The sequence below is a fragment of the Neolamprologus multifasciatus genome, chromosome 6, assembly GCF_963576455.1.
Source record: "Neolamprologus multifasciatus chromosome 6, fNeoMul1.2, whole genome shotgun sequence".
In the NCBI taxonomy this organism is placed as follows: Eukaryota; Metazoa; Chordata; class Actinopteri; order Cichliformes; family Cichlidae; genus Neolamprologus; species Neolamprologus multifasciatus.
Window position 1 is genome coordinate 3,083,172 of NC_140444.1, and position 14,882 is coordinate 3,098,053.

General features: G+C 42.8%; 2 protein-coding genes, 1 long non-coding RNA gene and 1 other non-coding gene across 5 annotated transcripts in view; all 4 read left to right on the forward strand.

The window, feature by feature from the left end:
* LOC146516137 (uncharacterized) overlaps positions 1-14,882 on the forward strand; it is a 204,586-nt gene that overhangs the window by 177,611 nt on the left and 12,093 nt on the right. The window lies entirely within an intron of this gene.
* The window catches only part of LOC146516140 (E3 ubiquitin-protein ligase TRIM21-like), a 102,697-nt gene that overhangs the window by 75,722 nt on the left and 12,093 nt on the right, over positions 1-14,882 (forward strand). The gene's annotated exons all lie outside the window — the stretch shown is intronic.
* Positions 1-14,882, forward strand: part of LOC146516145 (E3 ubiquitin-protein ligase DTX4-like) — a 52,662-nt gene that overhangs the window by 34,719 nt on the left and 3,061 nt on the right. For both annotated transcript variants that reach the window (XM_085162027.1, XM_085162028.1), the window contains exons 5-11: positions 11,792-11,853; positions 13,397-13,558; positions 13,672-13,733; positions 13,822-13,988; positions 14,073-14,226; positions 14,321-14,410; positions 14,754-14,852. In XM_085162027.1, the coding sequence (XP_085018153.1) occupies positions 11,792-11,853; positions 13,397-13,558; positions 13,672-13,733; positions 13,822-13,988; positions 14,073-14,226; positions 14,321-14,410; positions 14,754-14,852 (796 nt within the window). The remainder of the gene's footprint in view (positions 1-11,791; positions 11,854-13,396; positions 13,559-13,671; positions 13,734-13,821; positions 13,989-14,072; positions 14,227-14,320; positions 14,411-14,753; positions 14,853-14,882) is intronic.
* trnay-gua (transfer RNA tyrosine (anticodon GUA)) lies at positions 9,378-9,465 on the forward strand. Its single transcript is given in 2 exon segments — positions 9,378-9,414; positions 9,430-9,465. It is a non-coding gene; the product is annotated as a tRNA-Tyr (tRNA).

A 14,882-nucleotide genomic window follows, 5' to 3' on the forward strand; every position in this document is an offset into this window, starting at 1 on the left:
TATGATGATGTTTGCTAGTTCACCTTACGTGCATTAATGTAATAACGTGGTTAGCCTACTCAACGTAAATTACACACGAACAACATTAAGCTACTCACGCAGAGAAGAACGGCTGCTGCTGCATCATCATCCTCATCATTTCTGCTACACTGGCAGGGCTAGGGGCCAGGACTCTCCTCTTCGGGTTTTTGGGGGATGTTGCTAACTCCGGGTCGAAAACAGGCACCACACCCGCAGTAGATGTGCACGGTGTGAGGTCTCGCAGCAAGCTATCAAATACGGCGCATTTCTCTGCTTTTAAAAAAAACTATGTGTCGCCAGGTGTTTCATCAGATTTGAGGTGTTACCTCCTTTGACAGTATCACAGTATCAGCTTAAAGCACTTGTTGCAGCTGCTGAGTTTGCATCTTTTGCTGTGAAGTACAGCCAGACTTTTGACCGCTTCGCCTTGGGCATTTTTAATCTGTAGCTCTGCTCTAAAAGAACGTACGTACCTGGACCCGCCTACTATCCTCGGAAACGTAAAATGATTGGCTAGAATCTAAAGTGTGTCACAGCTCAGGAAAAAAAAAAGCACCAAAAAAAAGCACCAAAATAAAGTACCGAAATGTGTGCTGCTTTTCGGTCTGGTTGCTACCGTTTATGTCAGAACCGATACCGGTACCCATCCCTACTCATAACCTTGTGTTAAACTTAATTACCAAACCATCATTTAAGATTACAGAAAAATAAATGAAAGAAAAAACCTGATGTTATAACCAATCCCAGAAGGTTTATCCCGCCTACAGAACTATCTGATTGGTTTTATAGCACAAGTAAAAGCCAATTAGCCGATTATGGTGAGTTAAGGCAGCATCAGCAGTATCGGCTACCTGTAGCTTCAGGATGTGAAAAGTGATGCCGACATGGGAGCGACTTACACTTGCACTATTCACCCTGCAGGGGGCGACTCGTCAGGCTGCTATAAGATCCCTGTTTTCTATTAGAAAATGAGCATACTACTCATTAAATAAATAAAATGCTCAAATGTGGTGGATATTTAATAAATCACAATCACGTTTGAGTCAAAACGACTCGGGTTTAAATTCCCATGCAGAGGGCCGACTGAGTCCACCTCCAGTAGTTGCAGAAGCAGCGTTTTTGGGAAACGTGTTGCTCTTTCACCCACGTAGACTGATTTCAGTCAGTTTACAGATACAATCAGTCTTCAGCACTGCAGCAGAGAAAAACTAAACCACAACTTTCCATGGTGTCACTCAGCAGTGACTAAAGCTTGAAACCAGTAGTTGTGTCACTCCTTTCTCAGGAAAAAGCCTTCCCCTGCACAGGAAGTGGTGCGTTTTCAGATCAACAAACAGGAATCTTACAGACCTTAAAACTGAAATCAGGCTCAGACAGTTTGAGATGTAGATTTTGATTCCTCCTCCTCCCCCCATCCATCTCCTCCCTCCTTGCCTGTCGCGTCTCGGTGGTCGGGGGCCCCTTGGACCCTCATTGTTGGTCTCCACAGTAACCTTTGTTGGATTATCCAAGCCTGGACTGCATTAGCAGCACAATACCGAGCCTCTGCTGGGTTTCACGTCTTCTCCTCCTTCCCCCTCTCTCATCTCAGCTCTATTCCCTTTCCTCATATATGAATACCTTTCTCTTCATTGCAAGGAGCTGCTTTTACTCTGCTTTTTGAGCTATTTTAAGCCTGACTTTACTTTAAGAATTTCCACACTGGGTGGATATGGTGGAATAACCCCCGGTATAGCTGCTGAAGAAGCTGAAGCTTCATATTCAGTCATTCTAGGTGGAGGAGAGGCAGACAGTGTTTGCTTATAACCCCCCCAATGACAGTGATCAAGGGTGTGTGTGTGTGTGTGTGTGTGTGTGTGTGTGTGTGTGTGTGTGTGTGGACAGCCTCTGTCTCAGACAGCGACTGAGACAAGGAGGGGAGGGGAGTCCATGACAAAGAAACGAGTCAGCAAACTGTCAAAAGATTGATCACATAGTGCTGCAAGAAATCAGGCCAACCAAACACACACACACACACACACACACAGGCGCTCCGCTGCCTGGCTGTGAAGGCATTTAACACACACACATGCACACACACTCACACAGAGTAAAAGTAAATATTGACGGTCCTAACAGGAGCTGCAGTGCAGAATGTCTTATCTCTCTGTCCAGTGGGGGATTGTGGGAAAACAGGACAAAGGGAGTGATTGTTTTTGGGGGGGGCAGACTCAGCATACTGAGGTAAAATGAAGCCAAAGTCGGGGGTGAGACAAGGACGGGGACAAAGGGGCGACACCTGTTTAGTTCACCAACAGGTTGCAGTCTTTAGCTTGAGCGGCCTGTAGGGGGAGCTGTAACCACAGACAGGCTGAGCTCAGTCTCATCTGGTGCTTTTCACACACTCACACAGATGATAGAGGTTTTTATTTGGTCATTATCTGCAGGGTTTTTGGGGGGGGGGGGGGTTGAAAATAACAACAAACCCAACCATTAAAAAAAGCAAATTATCGATAAAAAAAAGTCCCAAAGATGAACAAACTCCAAAATAAACACAAAACAAAAACAGACATGAGGTGGGGAAAAATAACGACAGAGCAACATGGAGAGAACAGGATGGCGTGACTGTGCACACGCCGCGCCCTGACTGATGTTTGTGATGTCACAGTGACCATTCATCGGTGTCGTGTTTCACCGTGTCCATTAAACTGCGGTCAGATTAGTCTGATTCTTTTCCCCGGTTTAATTAAACATAAATTATTCATCACCAATCAGAAACACTCAGTTATGTTATTTTATATGAATTACAATGTATCAGTTTCTTTCTAAAACTAGAAAAGTGAAGTAATATTGTTCCTGGACAATTAAAAAGATTTCTTTTCTTATTAGTTTACTATATTTCTCATAGGTTTTCTCATAAATTTGCAATTTCTTGCTAATAAATTTGTTTTTTTTCCTTATTATTGATTTTCTTTTATCTCTTATTTTTCCAGCATTTTTTCTCACACATTTAGAAATGTCTTGTATTAAATTTACAATTTTCTCCTTGTAAATTGGCAAATTTTTCTTTTCTAATTTGCCTAAATTAATATTGAAACATGGTACCAGGAACAAAAGTCTGCTCACATTTGCCTGAAACAATCTTTCAGCTCCAGGAAAAAGTTGAACCTCGAGGAGTGACGAGCAGAGATGGGCAGTAACACGTTACTTGTAACGCGTTACTGTAATCCGATTACTTTTTTCAAGTAACGAGTAAAGTAAGGGATTACTATTGCAAAAACTGTAATTAGATTACCGTTACTTTCCCGTAGGAACGCTGCGTTACTGCGTTACTAAAACCGTGATTTTTTGCGAGAGTGTCTCATGACAGTGACGTAAGCGAGTGCGACGTTCGTGACAACAGCTGTGTGCAGATCAACAATGGATCATATATCGAGTGCAGAGAGAGTATGAGCGTGCAGCGTTTAAAGCGTGGAAGTACTGACCTTACTTTGAGTTTGATTCCATAAAAAGTGACAAAAACATTAGTGTCCGTTGTGCGTGGGAAGAAAACTTCTTTTTACAGCGAAAAAAACCCCTAAACTTCCGAGCAAGCACCGAGTAGCTACGACGTAATGGGAAACTCACAGAGAAACTCGCGGATTCTTCCACTGACCGCTGCACACCTGCACCAGGGTAACCCTCCGCCTACCCCACTCCTGCTTTACAGGTGAAAATAGAGCAACAGGACCGCTAGTCTTTGACTTTATTTATTTTCTGCTGTGTTTTACTTGCATCTATTTGAAAGAGTGAGTGTAAACACACACACAAAAAAATTATGTGCTGGAATGTGCAGAAAATAGGTTTAAATGTTAAACAAATTTCTTCCAGTCAGAAAATGTTGCAGATAATTTAATTTTTGCTTGATGCATAAAGTTAAAAGATTAAAACTAATAAAACAAGTTTTAAAAAGAGACTTTTCCATTTGATTACATTTTGTATGATGATTATGCAGAAAAAAGTAGAATTGGGCTGAAAGATCTATCACTTTATCACCTATTCAGGTTGTAAATCGTGTTTTTAAAAAGTAACTAAGTAACTAAGTATTTAATTACTTTTGAAAATAAGTAATCTGTAAAGTAATGGGGTTGCTTTTTTGGGGAAGTAATCAGTAATTAGTTACTGATTACTTTTTTCAAGTAACTTGACCAACACTGGTGACGAGTGAGCCGAGACAGCCGGACCAAACATGTCTGCTTTATACATTTACACCACTTACAGAGTTAAACTCGGGGCAGCTCATTCACATAACTTCATCATGAATATTTCTGAACCTCTGATCGAGCCATTATTCATTCACCACATGCCCCTCCTTCTCCCAGCATGCATTTAAAATGTCGCACAACCCGTCCAGCACTTTCTGTCACTTTTTTTTTTAAAACAGAGGAAGCCTGCTCGGGTGTGTGTGTCTGTAAGTGAGTGTGTTATTGTCTGCAGTCTAAATCAGTCCAGCTGATGACCATCTGGGCCTGAGGGGCGGGAGGAGCAGCGGCGGAAAGATGGAGGGATGGAGGTGAAACAAAGCCGAGGGAGGGTGTGATGTGGTGGGAAGTAGGCGGAGGGGAGGAGGGCGGTTTGAGGTCGTGGGGGGTCAAGAGACTCGTCTCATTCATTCCCCCCCCCCCCCCCCCCCCAGGCGCACACTCGTTTTTTTCTCTTTGAAAAGTCTCTTTCTTTGCTGCTCATATTTCCATCGGCGCTCACGGGCTTCCTGCGTCTGCCCGATTACTTCCTCCTCTCCCAGGAGAGTGGACTTAGATGGAGATGTAGATAATATTAGTTCTGTTTTTATTCATAATTATGATGTACCTGTTGTTGGGCTGACACCAACACAGAGATGTGATGAGCTCTTCAACACGCAGCATTTTAGAGAGTTTTCCAGGACACACAGCTCTCTGAGCTCTCTGAGAGGTGTCTGCAGAAAGAAGAGAGGTTTTCCTTTGAATTACAGTTCAGTGAAATTCCCTTTAAAGGTCATATTTAAGGGAGAAGTTTGACCCTTCAAGATAAAGCTGAGATTTTTCCTTCAGGAACCAGAAGTCATGGATGTACTTTGATGCAGGAGTTTGGAATAAAGGCAGTCAGCACATCAGTGGGGCAGCTGGAAAGTGTGTTAAGTTGAAGTCCACGAGGCTTATCCAGGATCAGACTGTCACTCTGTCCTCCTGCTAACACAGCAGCTTATTAAATATTAATAGATCCTGTGAGAAGCAGCCAGCGATTAGTGTGTGTGTGTGTTTGAGATCGCTGCCGTCGTTGTCACTAGATCCAACATAGTGCCGGTGTTTCCCCTGTGTCGTCAGCGAGCGCTGCTACTCGCGTGTTGTCATAAATAAATCTTTAAGAGCTTAAACGACTTTGAGTGCACACGACAGCAGAGCGCTCGTTTGACACGCTGAGCTCGTTAACGCAGATGGAAACATGACGAGATTACAACGCGATAGTCGTCCTGCTACACGCAGCAGGATTATTGTTAAAATAGACCTTTGATGCACTGATGGATTCTGCTGGAGGAGGATGAGGGATGGGCATTGTGAGCATTTATCAGTACCAGTATAACTCGACACTGGTTCTTGTTGTTCAGTTCAATTCAATTCAATTCAATTCAATTCAATTTTATTTATATAGCGCCAAATCACAACAAATGTCGCCTCAAGGCGCTTCATAGATACAGAGAAAAGCCCAACAATCATATGACCCCCTATGAGCAAGCACTTTGGCGACAGTGGGAAGGAAAAACTCCCTTTTAACAGGAAGAAACCTCCGGCAGAACCAGGCTCAGGGAGGGGCGGGGCCATCTGCTGTGATTGGTTGGGGTGAGAGAAGGAAGACAGGATAAAGACATGCTGTGGAAGAGAGACAGAGATTAATAACAGATACGATTCAATGCAGAGAGGTCTGTTAATACATAGTGAGTGAGAAAGGTGACTGGAAAGGAAAAACTCAATGCATCATGGGAATCCCCCGGCAGCCTACGTCTATTGCAGCATAACTAAGGGAGGATTCAGGGTCACCTGGTCCAGCCCTAACTATATGCTTTAGCAAAAAGGAAAGTTTTAAGCCTAATCTTAAAAGTAGAGATAGTGTCTGTCTCCTGAATCCAAACTGGAAGCTGGTTCCACAGTTGTTTATTGAAATAACGTAACTGAATAAAACAGATCGGATGTCTGATCCAGCTCATTGCATCACCGTTGATTATGCCGTCCGCGTTCTTATGAGACACCAGGAAGCTCACCGGTGATATTTTACTCATCTCAGCCTCATAATCAGCAGGTGTGACACATTTTTGCACGCTTGCCTCTGAACACCGCCACTCTGCACTGGATAAATCCAGCCTGTGAAAACATGATCCTGTGTGTAAAAATGGCTGTAATTCTTAAACATTAAATGCGAGACTTTTGTTAAACTCTTTGAGTTAAAGCTCAAAGTTTGGACTTTGAAAACATCTTGATTGTTTGATTTAAAATCTTCTGTGTTGATTATTTTTGTTGGCACATTGTCCAAAAGTTTATGGGCTGTCAGAGCTGACGGCTGCAGCCTCGGGCTGTAATGACGTGTACGGGGATGTGCGTGCACTACATGCCTCATACCGCCTTAAATAAGTTAATACATGAAGTGAGTGGAGGGCTGACTGCACGCTAAGCAGGATTGATCCGTTTATCGTTAAGGCAAAGAGTCTGTTTGTGTCAGTGCGTTATCCTGCTTTAAAAAACAACAGCCGTCTGTTTTAAGCTTGAGACAGTTAAACCTGTCCTAAAGCTTTTTAAAAGTCAAATCAAAGTCTCGGGGATTTTCCTTTGATGGTCGACCAAAAGCCCTCCGGTGGGCACCAAATTATTCATATTGTGAGGGACCAAGCAGCCAAGCAAAGAGGACACAGGCAAAAAAAAAAGTATCTTCAAAAAGGGTTTTCTTTATTTTAACCCTCAAAAAGTCCAAAATTAACAAAATTCAAAAACATACTCAGCAGGTCCATAAAAGAGGTCAACTAATATAACTCTACAAAAAGGAATTTCCAGAAACTTAAACCAAACAAAGTGAGACACAACTTAACTCACAAACTGACCTAATTACAAAGACACATGAGGGTAGCTTTTATAATGATTTGGCCAAACCATTTACACACAATAGGGGGGGGGGGGGGGGGAACAAAAACATACTAATATTAACTAAGTACAGAATAGCCTAACTAAACCTAAAACACCCCTGCTCCTGGTAAGCCCATGGTTGGTCCTGCTGAGCAGGCATTTTGTTCCCAGAGTCCTCAGCCACGCCTTTTGCCCAGACAGGAAGCAGCCACCGCCCAAACCAGGTAACTCAAAGAAAGAGAAACATAATTAATATAACAAAACATTTTAGAAAAACCACACAATGTTACTATGTGCGCGCCTCATAACATCAGTGTTAGGTTTAACCAAATGATTAATGAATTATATTAATGAAAAAAACTGCAAAGCAAACTAATAAAGTGAAAAATGGACTAATTTACCCCTATGTGGCTGATGCCATCACACATATGCGGGGAAAACGATAAATCTCGTCTGGTACTTCTTACAAAACAAAATTTCTTTGTGTCAAAATCAGTAGAAAAAAATTAAAACTTGAGCTGTTTGAGTGAATATTGGTATCATTTTAAAAAACGGTGACTCTGTAATACTTTAATCAACAACAGATCAGAACAGAATCGTCATAGTCGGTTTTTTATTCATCCATTTTTATTCCCGTGCTTCTATTTCAAACTAAATGTGGTTTGTAGAAATTAAAATTAGAAACTACGGCTGCCACGATTAGTCGACTATCAAAATCGTCAACGACTGATTTAATAGTCGACGCGTCGTTTGAAGCTTTGTAAGATCACAAAAGACGCAGGAATAAGTAGTAGGATTTAAGAGTGTAATAACGGACTGAAACAGAAGATGGCAGCACTACATGTACAAGGATGCCAGCTGCCGTTAAACCCCGAAGAAGAAGAAGCTGTGTCCCAGAATTCATAGCGCAGCCCAGCGCAGTTTCCAACAATGGCGGCAGCTAGTTAGTTTTAATATTACTCTTATTATTCTTTCTGGGTCACAAAATAAACGTTTAACATATTTTCAGGCGAGAATGTAGCTGTGTAAACCTCAAATATCTGCTCAGTTTATCAAGACACCACATATTTTCAAAAGCGCTCCAACGTTTTCGGAGACGTCTGTTACCCACTAGCTCGATAGCTAGCCGGGGGCTAGGCTAACTAGAGCCCAGAACACCGGACTCCCGGCAAATTTTTAAACCCACTGCCATCTTTCGCTACTCAGGTTAAATATGATATATAAGTCACTTAGATAACTTAAAAATGTTATTGTTTGACTTTTTTAGTGTTTTATTTGTTCCTGAGTAAATCGGTTTGGCTGAGATTAAAGTTATAGTTTTTACACAGCTGAATAAACGTCAAGCAGACAGCTGATTATCAGAAGTGTAAGATGCTCGAGAATTTACTCCGGTGTCCTGTTATATTTTAGATAGCAAGGAGTTTATTAAACTTCACCGAAACAATCTGCAAATTTCATTAAAATTTAATAAACTATCATCTTGTCTTTATTTTTAGTTAGCACATACCTTAAACACTTAAAGCTGTAAGCTAATGATAGTTATATAAGAGCAGATGCTGCTGGTGCAATAAGCTGTACGTTTTACGTCCAATGGATGATGATCTGATTAGTCGACTAATCGCAAAAATAATCGGTGACTAGTCGACTATCAAAATAATCGTTTGTGGCAGCCCTAGTAGAAACACTGAAAAATCAAAAGTGTGTGTCTAATAAATCTGCTCCTCTCTGTCTGTTAGCCTCAGCTCACTGACACAAACACAGTGTGCGGTTTGCAAGTGGAAAATGCAAACGATCATAAAAACACAGAAACTGTATGTCTCGCTAGGCGAAGCGGATCCACGTGTTTGCAGTAGGAGAAACAGCACGACTGCACACAAACAGCTTTGGTCATAAACTGAAATCGTGTGTGAGAGCTGAAGGCAGAAAGTGTGTTCACTGTTGTGTTATTTGTGTTTGGAGGTTCTTGGTATTCGAGTGCGTTTGTTTACTCTTCTTCTCCTCACACCTTCTGTTTATCTGATTATAAGCGTGAACAAACACCTCTCGCACACTTCTTGATGCACACAGATAGCAGTGAGTCACTCGCTCGTGCGTGGTCATGCGTTGCTGAGTGAGGTAGGTGAAAGCTGCTTAGTGGCCTGTTAAAGCTTAACCAGCAACAGGAAACAACAGATCATCGCTGCCGTCTCTCAGGCCTGTCACGCGTTCCCTGTTTGCATTTGTGTCGTGGCGGGGGGAGCTGAGCCGGCCCCTTCGATAGCTCAGTTGGTAGAGCGGAGGACTGTAGAGGCTGATCGCAGCGATCCTTAGGTCGCTGGTTCGAATCCGGCTCGAAGGAGGTGCTCTGTTTTCTCTCCTGTTGAGGACAGAGCTGGGACACAATGCTTTATTTTGAGTGTTTGCTCAGTGTGTGTAAAACATGGAAGTCACAACCGGTTTGTTATTCTGCGTTCCAGATACCTCAGAACTCGGATGTCGGAAGCACGTTCAAGGAAAAGTGTTATTTAGAGAGTCAAAAATACACAACAGTGAGAGTACAGAATGAAAGCTTGCTGTTCAGTGCTGCCATCGTGGAGCATCTGCTCCAACTGTCTGAGTTGATGGCGCGTTCCGCCGAAAACTTAAGGAACGCATCGTTAAGCCCAGTCTATCAGCTGTGTGGTCATCAAGCTGGAAAAACAGAAGAAAGACGGATGATGGATGGCTTAGAATGAAACACAACTAATGAAAGCAGCATAAAAAATGACGTTATTCTTTATTTTACTCGTCTTTTATGTCATCAGAAGAGTGAAAGAAGTCAGTGTGGTAGAACGTGACCTAAGCAGCTAAAGAATGGCACGAGACAGATGCTGTCCATTTATTCACCGTTTTATGACCAAACAATATTTACAAAAAAATAAATAAGAAACTCAGTTCAAATAAACATAACTGAACTTAAATCAGGTCAAACTGCATGCAGCTACACTGACCTGGTCATCCCCCCCCCTCCACTCAGCCCTGGACTAATCCATTAGGTAGGTAAGGCAACATTTCTGTACTCAAACCTGTACAGCTACTCTTCCCTAGCAATCAAACTCTGCAGTGTGCAGTCGATACATATTACAACAAATCCGTTTCTCTATAAACACTCTAAAATCATTTATCAAATAACACTCGGTCTCTTCTTGTGACCTTGTGACCCCTTCCTGATTAACCAGGAAGCTACAAATACAGGAAGTGAAAGTGCATTTCCTCCTTTTGCTCCTGGAACAGAGGTGGGTAAGGTGAGTTCAAACTAAACCAGTTAACAGTTGAAATAAACAACATGTTAACTTACCAAACTTGTCAGAGTTGATTTAAACCAGGATGTTATGTTACATAATCTGTAAAAGTGCAAAACATAAACAAACCCGGGAGAGTTAACAAACCCTCCTGACCCAGTATGACTCTTCCAGATCCTTCAGGTCATCTGGATCCGGTTTTTTATCAGTTCCCAGAGTCAGAACCAGACATGGAGAAGCTGCATTCAGCTTTTATGCTCCTTATATCTGGAACAAACTCCCAGAAAGCCTCAGATCAGCTGAAACACTCAGTTTATTTAAATCCAGGTTGAAGACTCACCTGTTCTCAGCTGCATTTGAATAAAACACCAAATCCGCACTTAAGCTTAAATTTCAAAACTTACATTTTAACTACTGATTTTATCTGTTTTGATTTTATATACTGGTTTGTTTGTTTGTTTGTTTGTTAATTTGTTTGTTTGTTTGCTTGTTTTAATCAATTTTAAATCATGCTTTTTATTTGTTTTTGTTTCTAATGTCTCTGTAAAGCACTTTGAATCACCTTGTTGTTGAATTGTGCTGTACAAATAAACTTGCCTTGCCTACATGTTTGCCTATTACAGAGTACATGTGAGATGTGGCTAAATCAAAACAATGTTAACTAAGAATATGGACAAATGGTGTTCTCACTCAGTTTGTCACTCAGTCAGATCCAGATGAATCAGTGAAAACAGAAAAAGAGGAGATACGAGAGTTACAGATTTCAAACTGGGCTGTGGTCGTTTTAAATCTGGTGATTTAATGTTAAGACAAGCTTGTTGAGTGATCTACAGTGTATAAATATCAGAATAATAAAAGTAATGGTCTGATAAAATAATAAGACTTCCTGGACAGTCTGTAGTAGTTTCAGTTTTCACCTGACCTGAGGCTTCAGTGTGAAACAAAAACAGAAAAAACATCGATTATTAGAACAAAATTCACTGATGTGAGTCAGTCAGTGTGTGTTTTTGCGAGGTGGTGATGACGATGGGCTTTGTGACGAGGCAGGTAATCCCAGCAAGCAGCTGTGTGACGTCCATCTCTTTGAGCTCAGTGAGCAGATGGAAACTCCGAGGATTAGCTCTCATAAACACACACACACACACGACAGCCCGGCAGTCCTGCACACACTCCTCCAAACAAAACGGTGCACAGAGGAAGAAGACGTGTACGTGACACATCGAGGAGATAAAAATAACGAGTGAATTTCTTCTTTATTTGGTTCCATTTTTGTCTCTCTGCTCGTTTACCGGTGTGAAAATGACAGTCATCAGTTTTTCTTAGTGAGTACTGAGGTTTTGCGTGTGATCTGAGCGCCTGCGAGGAAACACATCGGACTAAACGGTTTGTCTTCTTCTCCTGCAGCGTGCCCACCGTCCCGGTGAAGAACCTCAACGGATCCAGTCCTGTTCACCCTGCGCTGGCCGGTAAGAGTTATCCAAGACATTCAAATATCTCAATACAGCTACACGAGGGAAACCGAATAACTGGCCGTTTATTGCAATATAAACGGGATGGATTCCACGACTTTTAACCCTTTAAGACCTACCATAGAACCAAGTCTGCCAGAGCTTATATTATATGTTTACATGCTGTGGAGCCATTTTTGGGAGCATTTCAAGTTGATATACATCAATACAACCATTATAGCCCAAATTTTAATAATATGTCTGCATTAAGTGCATAGTAATTACATAAATTGCAAAAAAGTGCAATACACTACAAAAAAATTGAAAATCGTTTTTGTTTTTTTAACATATATTTCTAGTTAGAGAAATTTAAGAGGCTTATCCCTCAAAACTGTAAATACAAAAAAGTTGCACAAAATAGTTTCCCACCACAGGAAATTTATTTTGAGTGTCTTCATAGTTTTATTTTTGAAATACACCAATTTTTATATACTGCAGGAAAAACGAAAATAAATATTATGATGCAAATTTGCAAAAAAGCAGCATATGCATCAAAATAAACTATTTCCAGCAGTGCAATATGAGTCCTAAGCATCCCAGAAACCACACAGAAAGTCATAAAGTCAAAGATAACTTTTTAAAACACCAGTATAGGCTCATGAGGCCCTGATGGTAAAAAACTACATTTCCGCGGAAATGACGTCACTTCCGGTTTCGGCCAGGAAATGGCGGACATGGATAGTTCGCGCTGACGTCTATTCCAACGTAGGAAGTGTTACAAACAGCTGATCGGATCAGCAAAGCGTGTTTCTGGAATATTATGTTTTTGTTGCTGCAAGTACTTTTTATGCAGTTTTTGCAAAGTTATATGTGGAAGGAAACTGTGACCGAGGACAAGATGATGGCATAAGATGTAAGTACAACTCCTCCGGTTTCATATGGAAAAAAAATTATTGCGCTAGCTTACGTGGTTGCAGAGCTACCGGGACTTAAAAATAGTTACGCAAAACAGAGCGTGCTGCTCTGACCGGCTTTAAAGGGTTAACGGTCAATTCTGCTGTTACAGTAACATCATTGGCACATAAGTAGGTCAGGATCTGATGGCAGGTGTCCTTCTGTACAGTCTGCCGGTCACCTTTTCAGAATTCCTGTGCTCCACCACCAGATTTTTCTGGCTGACTATCTAATTTTTATAAATATTTGATAAATATATGATAAATATTTGATAAGTATATCTCTTCCTCTTCCTCCCCTCACCCCAACCGGTCGCAGCAGATGGCCCCGCCCCTCCTTGAGCCTTGTTCTTCCTGTTAAAAGGAAGTTTTTCCTCCCCACTGTCGCCAAAGTGCTTGCTCATAGGGGGTCACGTGATTGTTGGGTTTTTCTGCATATGTAATATTGTAGGATCGACCTTACAATCTAAAAGCACCTTGAGGCGACTGTTGTTGTGATTTGGCGCTGTGTAAATAAAATTGAATTGAATATAAACAAATTTAGCGTTAGTAAGAATGCAGAAACCACAGTGCTCTCCTCACCAGACTGTTTCTTTCGGTTGTTTCAGGGATCACGGGAATCCTGATGAGTGCCGCCGCTCTGCCCGTGTGTTTGACCAGGCCTCCGAAGCTCGTGCTTCACCCTCCGCCTGTTAGCAAGAGCGACATCAAGCCGGTGCCCGGCTTCGGCCACTGCTGCAGGAAGACCACCAAGAAACAGGCTCGCAAAGGTACGCGTGGCGATCTCTTCCTTTCGTCCTCTCAGCTTTCACAGTTGTAGAGATGTTGAACCGTCAGCCGCAGGTTTCATCCCGCCGTCTCCCGTCCTTCTCTCTGTGCGCAGGTAAAACTCCAGAGGAGGTGGTGAAGAAGTACCTGCAGAAAGTAAAAAGTCCACCAGAGGAGGTGAGACCTCAGTTTGTTATCATGAAACTCCGTACCATGTGCAGGGATGAAGGGGAATGAGCCTTTCCTCTGTTTGAATATTTCCCAGGACTGCACCATCTGCATGGAGCCACTGGGGGGCCCGTCTGGATACAAGGGTCCAGGGGTGGGGCCTGTGTCCAGGGCGGAGTCAGTTGGACGGCTGGCACAGTGCGGGCACCAGTACCACTTCCAGTGTCTGGTGGCCATGTATAATAACGGCAACAAGGACGGCAGGTTAGAACCAGACCACGCTCCTCCTCATCGTCCTCTCAGGTTTGAGGAAAGTCGTTTAATGGATCTGCTTCCTCCTCTCTTCAGTCTCCAGTGTCCCACCTGTAAAACCATCTACGGCGTGAAGACTGGAAACCAGCCGGCAGGGAAGATGGAATACCATGTCATCCCACACTCTTTACCGGGCCACCCCGACTGCAAAACCATACGCATCATCTACAACATCCCACCAGGCATTCAGGTACCTCCAACGCTTCAAACACCTGGACCGGCGGCCCTGTGTGGCCCTCACAGGTGGCGTTTGACACCCTCTAACGTTGCTCCTCTCCTTTCAGGGACCAGAGCACCCGAATCCAGGGAAGCCCTTCACTGCCAGAGGCTTTCCCCGACACTGCTACCTCCCAGACAGCGAGAAAGGACGCAAGGTAACCACCAAGAGACGTCCATTCGTCCCACTGTCAGATTTGTTTAGTGTTAGATGGTTTCGGTTTGGGTCGCCCAGTTTTGGAGATGTCAGCTCCCGAGGTACCACCTCTCAGTCTGGGTGACCCCTTTGTCGTCCTGCTAAATGCTCAAGCTGATGGGGGACTTCCCATGATGCACTGGGCATTTCAATTGGTTAGTTTAGTCCCTTACTTCCTCCCCACTTATCTTATTGGTTTTCTCTCTCTAATACCTCACAGTGTACAGTGCCTAAAACCAGTCTGCAGTCAGCGTGGAAAGGTTGGGCTGGGCTAAATCTCTAATTATTTTTTCGCCTCTCCTCAGGTACTCAGACTGCTCCTGGTAGCGTGGGACCGCAGGTTGATCTTCTCAGTCGGTACTTCAAGCACTACAGGAGAGTCGGACACCGTCATCTGGAACGAGGTAACTTCAGACCTAAAAGTGAATCGGATT